Genomic DNA, 14,136 nt, shown 5'->3' on the forward strand with positions numbered 1-14,136 from the left:
TTCTAGACTCCAATAATTTGTGCATACAGATGAATACGCATGCCTTTTGTTTTATTTTTAATAGCTACAGTCAATTTTTTTAGGCTAGCCAAATGTCTCCTATCTTACAGAAAAAGAGTGCTTTAACACTGTCAAAACAATAGCTAATTATTTGCCACTGAAGACTTTGCTGCATATAATGTTCAAGAATATTTGCTGGGACAACACTATGATATGAATACAAAAGTTCTGTCACTGTGACCTGACTCACCCCACATTGCCCTGGAAAGGGCCAGCTTCAGAGCTCATAATTTTGCACACTGCAATAGGGATCAGAGAGAGGGCAGAGAGAAGGAAATAAGACATGCTATGAGACTACAGCAAGAGGGCTGGAAAGCATCTGCTTGTCCTGTATATCCTTGGATGTAAACCAGTCCTGCTGCTCCTGCAGGCTACTTCATTTGAAGCCATTAAAAATAATAGTACTGTGATTAAACGCAGCACAGCGTAACATTTCAGCTTAGCAGCTGATCACTACTGTTTCAAATACTGCCAAACTAGTGTGCTTGCCTCTAAATAGGTCCAGTTTTTGGTTTTTTTTTTTTAGAATCATACACCATGAAGGAAGTTAGATGAAAACATTAAGTATCAGCTAAACCTTATTCCCACCAGTATTAATGTATTTGTTGAATCACATTTTGAATTATTTTCCAATCCATTTAAACTTATTTGAGAATAAGAGCCAAATTTTTACCATCTGGAAATTTTTGGACAACAGGTTTTAAGCTCATGCTCTTGCTAAGGGTTAGCTGCACACACCTGACAAGAAAAGCTAGCTTTTCTCATAAATAAAAACCAACTCTATTTAAAGACGATTTAAATACACAGGCTTTTTCATTCCCACTGATCTTCAAATTCCCACAATATATTAAAAGACAAACTCCTAAAACCTTTACTATCAAGATACACCAAGTAAGCAGAGTCTGCTTACAAATTCACTATTTGTATTAAAAGCTGTCTTTAAACAGGAAGTAAGCCAGTCCAAAGTGGACACAAAAAGCTTTACACACGCACACTCAACCTCCTATACACACTACAGCAAAACGAAGAGCCTACAAAAGCAGCAACACAAAATACCATTTCTGTTTCATGCTGCAAAGGAGCTATACCCGAAGTAGTAAAGAACATCTCTGCTCTACTTCACCTGGAAGCACCTGACTCAGCCACTCTGCTTAAAGACACTGCCCTGGAACCCACGCTCCCTACATTTCTGTTCATGCATTATTCAGCTCCTATTCAAGACGTCTGCTCCACTTGCAAGCTTGGAAGTGGTCTTTGCATTTATTTAATATTTACACTGTAATTTGCAAACATTTGGGTCTCCTTTGGAGAGAAACACTGGGTTTCATCTGTGCACCACAGTTAAAGTTTCTTGGAAAGTATGCACTAAAGAATACCACTTGTCACTGAAGAGGCAGAAAGATGCTTTCTCCAGGACAGCTCTCATCTACCCAGCAGGCGCGCAGCTATCATTATCTGGTATGTCAACAGGGTGAATGTCCAGAAAGGATTTTTTTTTTCACCTGTACTTACTACGAGGAAAGCCTGCAGTGGGCCCACATCACTGCAGAACTGGCTGTCAGGAGTTAAATCCATGGAACATTTACATCATTCACACCTACAAGCCAAGCCATGATCGCTCGAGAGAAGGGATAGGTTGGCCTGGAATGCAAGTGCCCAGGGGCTGGCAGAGGGCTGCTGGGCTCCTCTGCAAGTACTAGCCAGGCTGACCTGTGCTGGACATTGCTCAGCCTAGCAAGCAACCTGGTGGTGAACCTGGGAAATGCACTAAAGAGAGGACAACAGATTGCAAGGCAAAGAAAGGAGTAGGAAATGAGAAACATCCCTGTGGATACCGAGGTCAGTTCAGAAGGAGGACAGGAGGTGCTCTAGACAACAAGCGGAAGCTTTCCCACAGCTCATGAAGAAGACTGGTGGAAGATGTTGTCCCCCTGAGCAAAAAGACTCCACGGGGAACACAGTGACTATGCCCTGAACGACTGCATCCCATAGAATAAATGCCTGCTGGAGCAGGAAACTGTGAGGATTAGGAAGAAGTGGCAGAGAGGAGCTGCTTGGGGGATCACATCCCCACTCCTCATCACCCTGCAGTGTTCAAAGGGTAGAATAGTCAGGAGGGAAGGAGTGCAGCACAGTTGGAAAAAGGAGTGAGGTATAGAGAGGCATTCCAAGTTTTGTTTCTCACTATCCAACTCTAATTCATTTCACTGCTAATGAAAATACTTTTCCTCAAATCAAGTCTGCTTTGCTTACAATGGTAAGTGGCAAGCAAACTCCTCGTCCATATTTCAAGTCACAAACTTTTCTATCCTTTTTCTTCCCTCTGTCCTGCTGAAGACTGGGGAATAAGAGTGCAGCTGGGAGAGCACCCGACAGCCAGCCAGGTCAACCCCACACAGGGGGTGAACAACAAAGCTGTTCTGCATTTAAAAAAAGATATTATCAACTGCCATAAAGCGTCCTTTCTGCCTTTCATACAGAAAAATGCTTTTCCATAGCTCAAGGAAGAATGTCAGATAAGACAGCATAACAGTTTACCTGGCCATAAAATAATTCCAGCTCAACTCTTGAGAATACCACTCCTGAAGCTATTTTTATTGCTAAGAAATTTAAGAAAAATATCCCAGAGAGATAAGATGAATGTTCTACACACAAAAGAAGTGCACTCTTGTATTGCACGCTATCATTCATATAAATCATTTGATGCTAACAATGGATTTAAACATCACTGTTTTCTGATATTCATCTGTCGCCAAAGTGAAATATCACAGGACTGCAAATTGTGGTTGACCTACAGTTTTTGGGTTTCTCTTTCAATTGCAAAAACAGCAAAAGAGACTTGGTTAAAATCTTGAGTAAGTTACTCAAAAATTAATAAATTTCCAATAGGAGGTTGGTGCTGTACATTGGGAAAATAAATAACAATTCCCAAGAGTACACCGCTTGATTATACCAAAGACAGCAATGAAACCACATCAGCCACCTAAAACCACAGGAGAGATACTACAAATGGTTCTATTCTGCATTAGTATTACCTGCAGCTCTCGCTGCTAACATTAACTTTCACACAATCAGCTCTGTCTACGGGCAGGGGAGTTTAAAAAAATACAAAACACTTCACTTCTATTTAACTGTCAAACAAAGTGCACTGCCAGCAAGTCATCATTCAAGTTTAAGTTCATCAATAACATTTTCTCTCACTTTTATTAAACCATCAAATGAGCTTGGTCACTGTGGATGACTCAAGGTTGCTAAAGAATAGATTGAAGGAAAGTTATCTGTGAAAGTCCCAACGCCCACTGGGAAGTTTCTTTTCTTCCCCCCCTAAAGCCATTTATTTCTTGTAGATTAGATAACACTGACATGAGATTTTAAGAACACAGATACAGGAATGATGGTGAGACATCAACAGACAGTATTTTCCACTTTTCTTTTGCAAAGTACTAAGAAGTTGAAAGCATAAATTTTGAATCTCAATTTGTCATAAACAAAATGAATTTTAAAACACATTAATTGAAAGGAAAAGTACTAAAGAATTCGTAGCAAGTTATAAACAGTTCAAGACCTCCATAACAGAAAATCAGAATAACTAAAATGAATGTCAGTTAGCTACACAGATTTGTTTTCAAATATTCAATTCCAGGTTTTCATTTCAGCTACTAGAAAGACCACAATCTCATTTACTTGCTCTCTGAGTTAGAAATGGAGAAGCAGCAACCAATGTTTTACAAAGCGGTATATCTGACAGATTTGACAAAAATTTGCATAGACACTGCTGCTATCAGTGGTAATATAATTTCATCAGTTCTTTATTTAGGGGGACTTGTTCTCCTTTCAGAAAGTACAGACTTTGTTATCGCTTCGCTACCTTGAAAACTGCAATGAAAAAAAATACTTTCCTTTATATATAAAGAGACTTAGGTCATACAGGTCAAGTAAATATTAGCTTTATTACAGCTTGGGGCAGAAATTGATTTCAGTAGTCTGCACTGTGTGTTTTGTGAATTAGTTTAAAAGTATTCTGTGTTGCAGCATACTAAACCAGCTAAGAACCTTTTAAAACAATCTGAAACTTAAAGTGATACCTTTCCTGCACTAGAACAGCACATATGAAAGAAAATAAGTGATATTACAGGTTCTGCTCCACAAAACCATGAAACATGGCATGACCTTCTCTCCATCCAAGGAAGGTAGATGATGGGTGTGAGGATGGACACACAGCTCAGACTCGATCCTCCAAAGTGCCAGATTCAAACCAGCCACCAGCACAAGCAGGGACACACAGGGACAGGACCAGTCAGATCATCCCATCACATGTTGTCTCCTTATGAAGTTATCCTTAACTAAAAACTCAGTATTTTCCCCTTTTAGATAGTTTACTAGCACAATGGAAAGCATACAATCTTCTACTAAGATGATCAGTCATAGTTCCAGTATCTGCCCAGCCCACTTTGCATTCCAGGCATAAAACATAACATTGCATCTACATGCTGTAAATTAGCACAGCTCAGGCTCTAATTTCAAGTTGATCACACCCAGAACAGCTAAGTAAGCCTGAATAACATTTTACAGCAATGAAAAAAGAAAGGTTTCTTAGGCTCATTATGAAATCCACAATTAGAAAAAGACAGCTAAAACCCTCCTGCTGTAATCCATAGAGATGATAGTGAACGTCAAATACTACGTGAAGTCATCAGTGAGCACTGCTCCATGCCAGGCTTGGTCTGGGTAGATAGGAAAGCTGCGGGCTGTTGCTCCACTCTGCAGAGGCTCAGCCACCACCCCTCTGCTTCTGAATTTCAGAAGAGAGCCTTTTAACTGTTCTTTTTGCTGCTCCTCTGAACACAGCTCACAATTCCTCTTCACCCTCGTAAAACAAGTGCACGTTCCTCTGCTGGAAGGGTCGGTGAGGGAACTGCTGGGGCTCACATTCTCAGCCGCCTGCTTGCTGACAATCACAATGCACTCCACCCAGACGCCGCACAAATTAGGTCACATAGCAGAGCATATTCTTGCCAATTCCTGCCTATTCATAAGGGACCACAACAGGAAGCATACGGAGCCCTCCAGTTAAGGGTCAGAACATTTCAGTGAAAACATAAAAGTGAACCAACATCAGATTATTCACATTTTCTCCATACGGCAAGAGTGAGTCATGGGCACCGCCGCATCCGACAATGCAAAGGGGCACAGACTTCATCCAACTGCAAAAACCTCCCCCATGGCCTGGAGAAGTGACTGGGTTACAGGAAAACAGAAAATGTTACCCACTTTTTCAGTGTACATATGCATGCAGTAACTCAATGTACATGGGAAGAAGAGAGCTAAAAAAAAGTCCTTAAAAACAGTTCATGTGAAGACTCAAAATATAACTAGGTAATTTGAAAATGATCTGTTCTTGTGTGCTTCATCTGTAACTACACTGTATTTCAAAACGCATTTAGCATCATCTGTTGCCAAGAAAGAAATATACAGTTTCCATGTGTTCAAGAGCCAGAGTTGTTTTAAATGAAACAAATTTGATCCTTCAGCATAACTCTGCTAAGCAAACTGACCAACCCAGGGCTTTGCAACTGTTCACGGCAACATGAGCAATACAGTAAATATTATTTTTACTATTGTAGCAGCTTATGGCCTCATGATAAAACAATTTCAAGCTGCCATCAGCGCAAGTATCTTGTGAGATCACAGATAAATTCCTTCCCACCTGACAGGAAGTTATTAATTCATAATCTAGCATTCCTAGGATTTCCAAAGGGAGGCTGTGGGAGCAAGAAGGAATACCCAACTGTTAACAGAAGATAAATGCACAATTAAAAACAAAAAAAAAAAAAAAGAAAAAAGAAAAAGAAAAGCCCACCACCAAGCACTGTTGAACTATTATTAAACTCTTAGGAAAAGATAACAGAGTGGTGGGTACTGAACAACTGTTAGCTCACACAAAGTGTAAACTGATCTCTTTTACTTCTGTTCACATCTTTATGAACAAGGAGTAACAAAGGTTATCACCTATTGCACAGTGCTACATGAGTTGGCATTTTATGGAAGCTGAGCCACGAGGCGATCCCTTTAGAAGGCTTCCAATAACCAGCAACTTTTTTCTACCTCCTTAATGTGGGGTAAGGAACCCCCCTTCAAGTGGCAGGGTGACATTCACCCAGATAATGAGGCAATTAAGGTAGGAAAAAATAACTTTAAAAAAATAATAATAACTTCAAAAGAAAAAAGATTGAAAATGCTGCTAGGTAAGGTATGTATACATAAATACGAACAGAGCATAGCCCAGTAGCTTTCCTGGAACAGTTTCAGAAGTTTTCCTGAAAGAACATAAATCCTTTTCCATGGTATGGAACAGCAAAGAACAGTAGAGCCGTGCTCATCCCCCTCAGGTGGAGATCCAGCTCTGGTGTAGCTGGGCACCACACAGACTACAATTGCTTCCACATTCACAGCACTGACCTGAGAGCTTTCCAAGTTTTTAGGAGACTGAACCTCCATACACAAATAAGGACATCCCAGGACACGAGCTAAAACAGTATTTAGTGTGTTTCCAACTCAAACATAACATGCTCATTTTAAAGATTTGATGCTACAGTTTTCACTACAGGCTTCCCCGCATTATTTTCCAAAGCATTTAACACTACTTCACAAGTAAGAGGCCACATCAGAAGTACTTCCGATTTTGACAAATTCCAAGATGAAGCAAGTCATTCTCATTCAAAGGACAAGAGCAGACGGCCCTATGACAATCTCAGTTTGGATAAGCAACGCTTACATAAACAAGGGGACAGGAGAACGGTAGACAGTTGTTAATACTGTCTATGCAACCAAGAAATGTCAAGCAGGTTCAAGACTACTCAAAGAAATGAAAGTCTCTTTTGCATGTCAGGTTTGGAGCAGAGGAAGAAAGCCTCCCCCAACCTTTTTTTTTTTTTTTCCTATGGCGTTCAGACTTCAGAGGATGGAAAATTTTTATCCAGTGAGGCTTCACCTCAACTAACTCATCTACATGCACACGTTTTTCCAGATATGAACTCCCATCTCCCTGCTCCCAGCCCCCACCACCTTTCACACAGCTGTGTTTCTTGCCATTCAGGAAATCCAGAGCATTTGAACAAACAAACCAACAAGACCAGAGCTGCACCTCCGCCAACATTGCAAACTTTACAAGCTAATAAATAACCCCTAAACCTTCTGGCCAAAGAGCTGCCTGCACACAAGGTGTGCATAAACTTCTCTAAACGTCTCCCTGTTTACATTCTGGATTTATGTGAATGCTGATGAGTGTGAAGAAGAAACAGATACACCACTAACAACTTTTAACTTTTTAACTTTTAACTTTTAACCCACTCCCCCCCCCCATTTCTAGTACTGAATTACTAAAAATTCACTCTTTTCTTATTTGGAGAAAGATCTCTTCTTGACCCTGCACAGAGACTTCACCTTTCACTTTCGGTTTTTTCTTCTCTAGTCTTCTCTTCCATGACTCTCTCCTTCTACCTTTTCTTTGCTTACTTCTCAATTATCTAAAGTCACAAGTCTGTCAAAGCCTCATAATACGTAGCAGAAAAAAAAAATGTTTAAGAGTGAACAGACAATAGTGAATTTGAAAACATCAGTCTCTCAGAAAGCAAGTTTACAGCCCTCCACTTTATGAAAAGTTTACAGCATTGCAGTACAGGAAGTTTCTTAGAAAAAGTCCTGATGTTTGATGACAAAACAACTCCAGTTGCAATATACCAGCCATGACATATATGCTTTTAAAAACAATGGGCTCTCAGCTCATAGGGAGCTATGCTGGCCTTAAGAAACAGTCACTAAGCAATTTCTGCTCAAGCATATAGAGCACATCAACAAATGAGTAGCTGCTCTTAACACTGAAAGTTTCACACACCAGCGTAGCCCCAGTTAGGACAGGAACCACCCAAGAAATCCAACATGCACAAAAGCATCACTTTATCTTATCTGCATACAAAAGAAATCAACTGAAGTTAAACCTCTTTAGCAGATGAATACACAGATTTTGAAGAACACCAGGTATCTGAACAGCAATGTAACAAGATGTCCAGAGTCACTATGAAAAGCCAGCTTACTCACTTTACACAGTTTTCTCAACATTTTCAACAGTTCTAACAGTTCAGTTTGGGCCATAAAGGAAAAGTTTCTGATCTCAGCTCAACTGGCATAAATCCAAACATGCTTCGTTGTTATAAAAGCTAGCTCACGTAAGACCAGAGACTCAGCCCATCATTTCATTTATCTAAAATTAGCCATTTTGTCACTACATCTCAAGACGTTTTTCTTTTCTAGCTGTAAAAAAAACAAAACAACACACCATACTAGTCTCAGCTTTTGTACAACTACATATATCACATCAGAATTCAAGATAATGAAACTGACCAAAGTGGGTTGGTCAGTTCTACATCAGCATAGTCCTAAAATCAATTCAGAAAATAACCAGCCCTCATCTGACAACTACTGTCTCTAAAATGCATACTTTCAAGTATTAAGAATCCTCTAATTCACTTCTACCATACCAGCCTAGTTACAGAATAATGCAACAGTTAACCCACGAAATTTCAGTAGGGATGGGTGGGACAGGATGGCCGAAAGAAAAGGAAAGGGAAACACTCCCAAATTCTTCTCCTCTTTGGCATCATGGCCCAAAAAATATTCCTTCTATGTTGCAGGAAATATTGCTTCCCTGAAATACCATCAAAATTAAAAGAAAAAAACCTCAGGGTTGAAGGAAGTGTTGTAAGTATGTAGCATCAAAAGTCCCAGAATACACATTAAGCAGAACTACACAGAATAAAAGCATAATCAATACTGCAATCACCATAACAATGCATAGTTTAAGAAAAGTGCAGGCAAGTCTTTCAAGTAAGGAGCTGAATTGGCTGAAGAAATCGCATTTCATACATGAAAGGAAAAGCTGTGACAAGCATTAAGGAGCAGGTCCTGCAGCAGTAGCTGTTGAACAGCCATGGTTCTCAGTGCTTGCAGCAAAGCAGCATCCAAAACTAAAAGAGACTATTAAAAGTCTTTCCCTTGAACTGCTTCCTGCCATACCTTCAACTACCTGTTCCTGCTATATCCAGTGAACCTGAACAAAGTCAGTAAAAGCAGCTTCTACAGAAGATAATACCAGATCCATGTGGCTGGTGCTTTTACCCAGTACAGCTGTGTACTGGGTAAAAATACATTTAAGCACGCTCTTACCTAGCGGAGGATAACAGCTCTGCATGGCACTGTCCCATGGCACAGCAACCTCGTACTTTTTCCACACGGCTTTTTTGGCTGTTGGAACGCTCATGATGAAGCTCGCTCTTTGAATAACAGGAAAGTGAAGATGGAGAGGAAGCGCACACTAATACCCGCAACAAGAACAGCATGCCGGGATCTGAGGGGGAGGGAAGCATTGGTTTTCCTCAGAGGGTTTGACACGTTCAGTTACACAGCGACTGACAAATCAAACAGGAAACAAACCTTTAAAAAAAAAAAAAAACTGCGCACAAACGAGTAACAACTTTCAACCAAATTAAAGTTTTTCCCATTTAAAAACAAACGAACAGTGCTTTGCTGCTCCTTATGAAAACAGAAGAACACTCGAGCTTTCAAACACTGGCAAGTTACAGCCTACATTCAGAAAACAGGAAAGAAGGTGGCAACTTTTTCTGTTCAAATCAAACTGGTCAAATAGCACATTTATTTGACAAATCCTGAAAGTTTTAGCATTTGCTTTGCAAAAAACTTGCAATATTACCTTTGCACTTTTTCCACATGCTCGATAGAATGTGGAACCACAACCAACCTGCAAGGTGAGTAGTCATCATTCAACTGCACTCCAAAATGGCGCAAGAAAATTTTGTCACAAGACTTCAGCATAAAAACTCTACACAAGCCTCCGTATCAAGGCTAAAAAAAACCCACAAACTTTGAGTAGTATGCAGGTACCACTGTCCAGTAATTCCAAATAAGTAAAAGCAGGAGGTTAATAAAGCAAGGCTATGACAGAAGAGTTATTTTACAAAGGGCCTTTAAACTATGTTTATCATCAGTACAGAAGGGGAATCTAATCCATCAACCTTCAACATCCTGTTGTCAATGTTATAATCAAACGGAGAGAACTTGCAATTCTATAGTTTTGAAAACCACGCCATTCTAAACTACACGTTAGGATACTGAGCTGTACAGGATTCCAGCATTCACAATAAAAGTAATGCAAGAGAAGACTACACATAACACAGAAGCACAGGTATCACATTCAAAGAGAAGCTGTACATGAATGAATTGGTTTCTGCACCAGAAAAGCAGGTGCTATTTTATTTGCATGTATTTGTGTATTATGCAATAAGAACAGTTCTCACAAGCAGCTTGTGTGACACAGTTCACCGTATCGCATACCTGACAGGCACAACTGGGGGACAGGGGAAGAAAACACATAAAAGGAAAAATCTTGATTTTTATTTACTGCGGTTAGGAGTCAATCTTGCTTTGTTCTGTGGGATGTTTGGTTGTTGTTTTTTTTTCCCCTTTTCCTCCAATTTTAAGAATTCCTCCAAATTGAAGACTGAAAAATGCACACAAAAAGAGTTTTGTTCCCATGAATAAAGACAATCATACATTCATGGGGCTAAATTGGGCTTTTGTGTCCAACCGTTCCCACGGAACATGCAAGCAAAGACAACCACGAAAACATTGCTTTAAATCTAGGATTCCTATTTTTGAGACAAAACAAAAATAATTTATTTTGCCATAGCAAATACAAATCTAAACTTGATATCGTACTTTAAAAGCACAAGACAGAGACACCACCAATTCTACCAAGTATACAATTAGCAGCCAGCCATGCATGCATGCCAGAAGCATTACCAACCCAACAGCCCCGCATTCCCTAGGAGAGCCCTCCTGTCAATCCAATACATCATCTCACTACTGCAGACTGTCTCTGCCTCTCCCCTCACAAGGCCCATAACCCAAATTAAGACCTCCTCCATCAGGCACATGAAGGATATGCTAAGTAGCAGAATGGTCAATTTCTGAAGCAACACTTCAAGCTTTCCCATTCCTTAACAAAGGAGTGCAGCCTGTGAGGGCAGTTAGACCCACACCATGCCTGAGCCTCTATCTCTTTAACTTCAGCATTAAGATATTAGAGGCATTGAGGGAAACTATTAACTCAAGCCGCTTTCTGAAGCTTTGACTGCCACTGCCAATTACATACCACATATAGGATAAATTAGTTTTTTGTCTAATTGCAAATCTTACTCCAAAAACCAAATATTCCAATAAAAACATTCAAGAAATAAGAATATTTATTACCTTAATGAAGTATTGAGGGTGACAAGTTTTGGAAGGGACAGTTTCTCTGCAATTTTAAAACAAAATGTGTCTTGCCTAGACGAAAAAAGAACTAACAATATGAATTTTCATATCAGATACAATCTACAAGGAAGTTAGCTTTAGGAAGTTGTTTTTTTTTAATGCTGAATTTTAGAAAGTGAGGGTATGACTTCTGCCAAAATCTGCAATATTGGGTGTGAAATTTGTGCATTAATCACAAAAGCTGATAAGCAAGAAAGAAACGCGAGCTCTAGAAGAAAGCAACTGAAGAAGGCAAAAGAGATTATTTCAAAAAAACCTCAAGAGTTCTACACACTTGCACACATTATCCATAAACACTTCATTCATTAGAAGGTCTATTCCTACTACTACTGAATTCAATAGGCCATTTGTTTCGCAGCTCCCTGCCTAGAGTACATGCTCTCTTTTATTCACATTGGTGTTGACAGCAGTAATCAAATTTTGTACATACCACCAACTCTATTATAGTTCAGCAGTAGATGGCTGCCTGCCTAGTCTTCTTATCATCGTGTAAGATAAAAAAGACCAACCAAACAGACCAGCTGAAACTGTAGTAAGAAGCAAAAAGTAGAGTCAAGCCTATGTAAAAATATCTCATCAGTAGAAACCACACACTTACTTACCCATGCATATACCCATTACACACCTGCTTACCCACGTATTACAGATCATGAAGAACAAGGCTATGCTCAACACAAGAACACTTTTAACAGTTTTCAGGACTGCAGCTTAGAGGGCAACTCAGATCTTAGAGAAGGCCTGAATGCCACACTTCCTACACAAAGTACTACACAGGAATTGGGAAGAGAGAAAGCACAGCATTAGGAAAAGAAGAGAGGAAAGAAAGAAAAATGATAATTCATCCATTCATTTGAAGATGAACTCAGAAATACCTAAGAGCACTTCTCTATCTCATCTGAGAACAACATGAGCACTAGGTTCAAAGTGAAATTAAAGCTGCAAGCAATAATTAGAGCAGAGGGTAACATCCTTTAATTACAAACAAATCCCCTTTAAGCAATGAAACCATCTACAGTGAGATGGGTTTCCACTTCTTTGCCATCTGGTTCCAGGAGCATTTCAAGAGCCCCAAATGCTTTCACTTGGAGAAGAGGAAATAAGCTTCTTTTTCACTGCATCCATACTTCCAGCTGTGTTCCAAATAGGCCTTGGTTAACTCCTCTGAACATCCACCCCTCCAGACAAGTTCACAAACAAAGGCTAGTTTTATAGAGAAGGGGGAAAAAAAATTAAAAAAAAATAAAAAAATAAAAAAAATTAAAAAAAGAAAGAAAAGAAAAAGGAGAAGAAAAACAACCAAAACTGAGACTGTTTCTTACCAAGGGAAAAGAGATAAGGACTTCCTTATTCTTCCTAGAGAAGGAGCAAGCTTCTGCAGGGTTTCTGCACTACCTCTCTAGCTAGGCCCCTCCTAACACTGCTACAGCGAGCTTCTAGTTAAGTGCTATTCATGCTGCATGACACTAACACCCCATAATTTTATTCAGGATTTTTAATTTCACCACAACAACATGACAGGCTATTTTTCCACTGCCCTGACAAGCCAGTGCTTTGAGTTAGCAGGTGATCCAAAGCTGGACCTTCACCAAGGAAACAGAGAGATTAGAGGACAACAATAAAGAGAAGGATGCTGAAAAGGCAACCACAAACTCAAACAGAAACTAACTTTTTTGAGTCAATTTTGACAGAAACTGTTATTAGTTTAATAACAGTTACTCTACTCCCTGGAACCCAAAGCAACAGCAACTTCAGACTGAAACAAAGAGTTTTTAGCATCTCCATTGCAACGTTCTTTCACACAGCAGGTTCATATCAGCAAAAAGCACTCTCTGAAAAGGGAATAGGGAGTACAGGAAGTAGCACTGCCCTCACTACTGTAGGAAAGAAAGATGGGTTTGAGTATTGCAGCTGTGGTACAGAGAGCATACAGACACCATCACAGTTCTCACACACTGAGGGCTCCAACACCAACCACTTCCAGCACACAGCATTTTAGTTATATGAGGTTTGACATACGTGGACAGCTCTTGTAAAATAGTACTTACATGGCTGCTGCAACTAATCAACAGGATTATCCCAGAGAATGAAATATCAAGAATTACAGATAAAATGTGATACCCTCGAGAGCAACTGAAAATACACAGACTCTTTATCTTCAAAATGGGGCTGTAGGGGGAGGAGGTCTCTTTTTTTCCATCTTGTACAGACCCCAAAGGGAGCATTTAAAATGTAAACTCAAGGCAAACTTTCGGAGCACATTAGTCTGTCAGATTTATTTACGTTGCAGTCATACCTGGGAAACACAACCAGCACCACCCTTTCCACAAAGCACCCTGAGTCACCAGTTTCCAGCAGCACCAGAGGAGCCAGAGCAGCTCAACAGGAGGCGCAGGTGCCTTCTGCATTTTGCTTCTCATTCAAAATGCTGAGCACTCCTACTGAAAAGAAGGTTCCTTCCTATTTACAGGCACCTTTATAAAAAGAATCACAGCCCCTGCCACACAGCTCAGTACTTGCACTCCAGTCAGTGTACAACATGTATTTCAGTGGGAGCCTTATGCTTGCATGGAATAGTCACCCACTTTCTAAATGCCAGTTTCCGCCTCCAAAACTGAAACATCTCAAAACTTTCTTTGGAATTTCATACAGATTTTTCATCAGAAAATGTCTTTGGATACATTCTTTTAT

The 14,136-nt window shown here is 39.9% G+C and overlaps 1 protein-coding gene across 3 annotated transcripts in view; it reads right to left on the reverse strand.

Moving 5' to 3' along the window:
* Window positions 1-14,136, reverse strand: part of UTRN (utrophin) — a 347,751-nt gene that overhangs the window by 307,572 nt on the left and 26,043 nt on the right. For 2 of the 3 annotated variants that reach the window (XM_042814669.1, XM_042814661.1), the window contains exon 1: window positions 9,283-9,382. The exons of the other annotated variant lie outside the window; for it this stretch is intronic. In XM_042814669.1, the coding sequence (XP_042670603.1) occupies window positions 9,283-9,376 (94 nt within the window). In that variant the 5' untranslated portion in view covers window positions 9,377-9,382. Of the gene's footprint in view, window positions 1-9,282; window positions 9,383-14,136 lie in introns of those variants that run through there. 3 annotated transcript variants of the gene reach the window in all.

Source organism: Centrocercus urophasianus, unplaced genomic scaffold, assembly GCF_019232065.1.
Source record: "Centrocercus urophasianus isolate 14NV4802_14NV808 unplaced genomic scaffold, USGS_Curo_1.0 seq_10, whole genome shotgun sequence".
Lineage (NCBI taxonomy): Eukaryota > Metazoa > Chordata > Aves > Galliformes > Phasianidae > Centrocercus > Centrocercus urophasianus.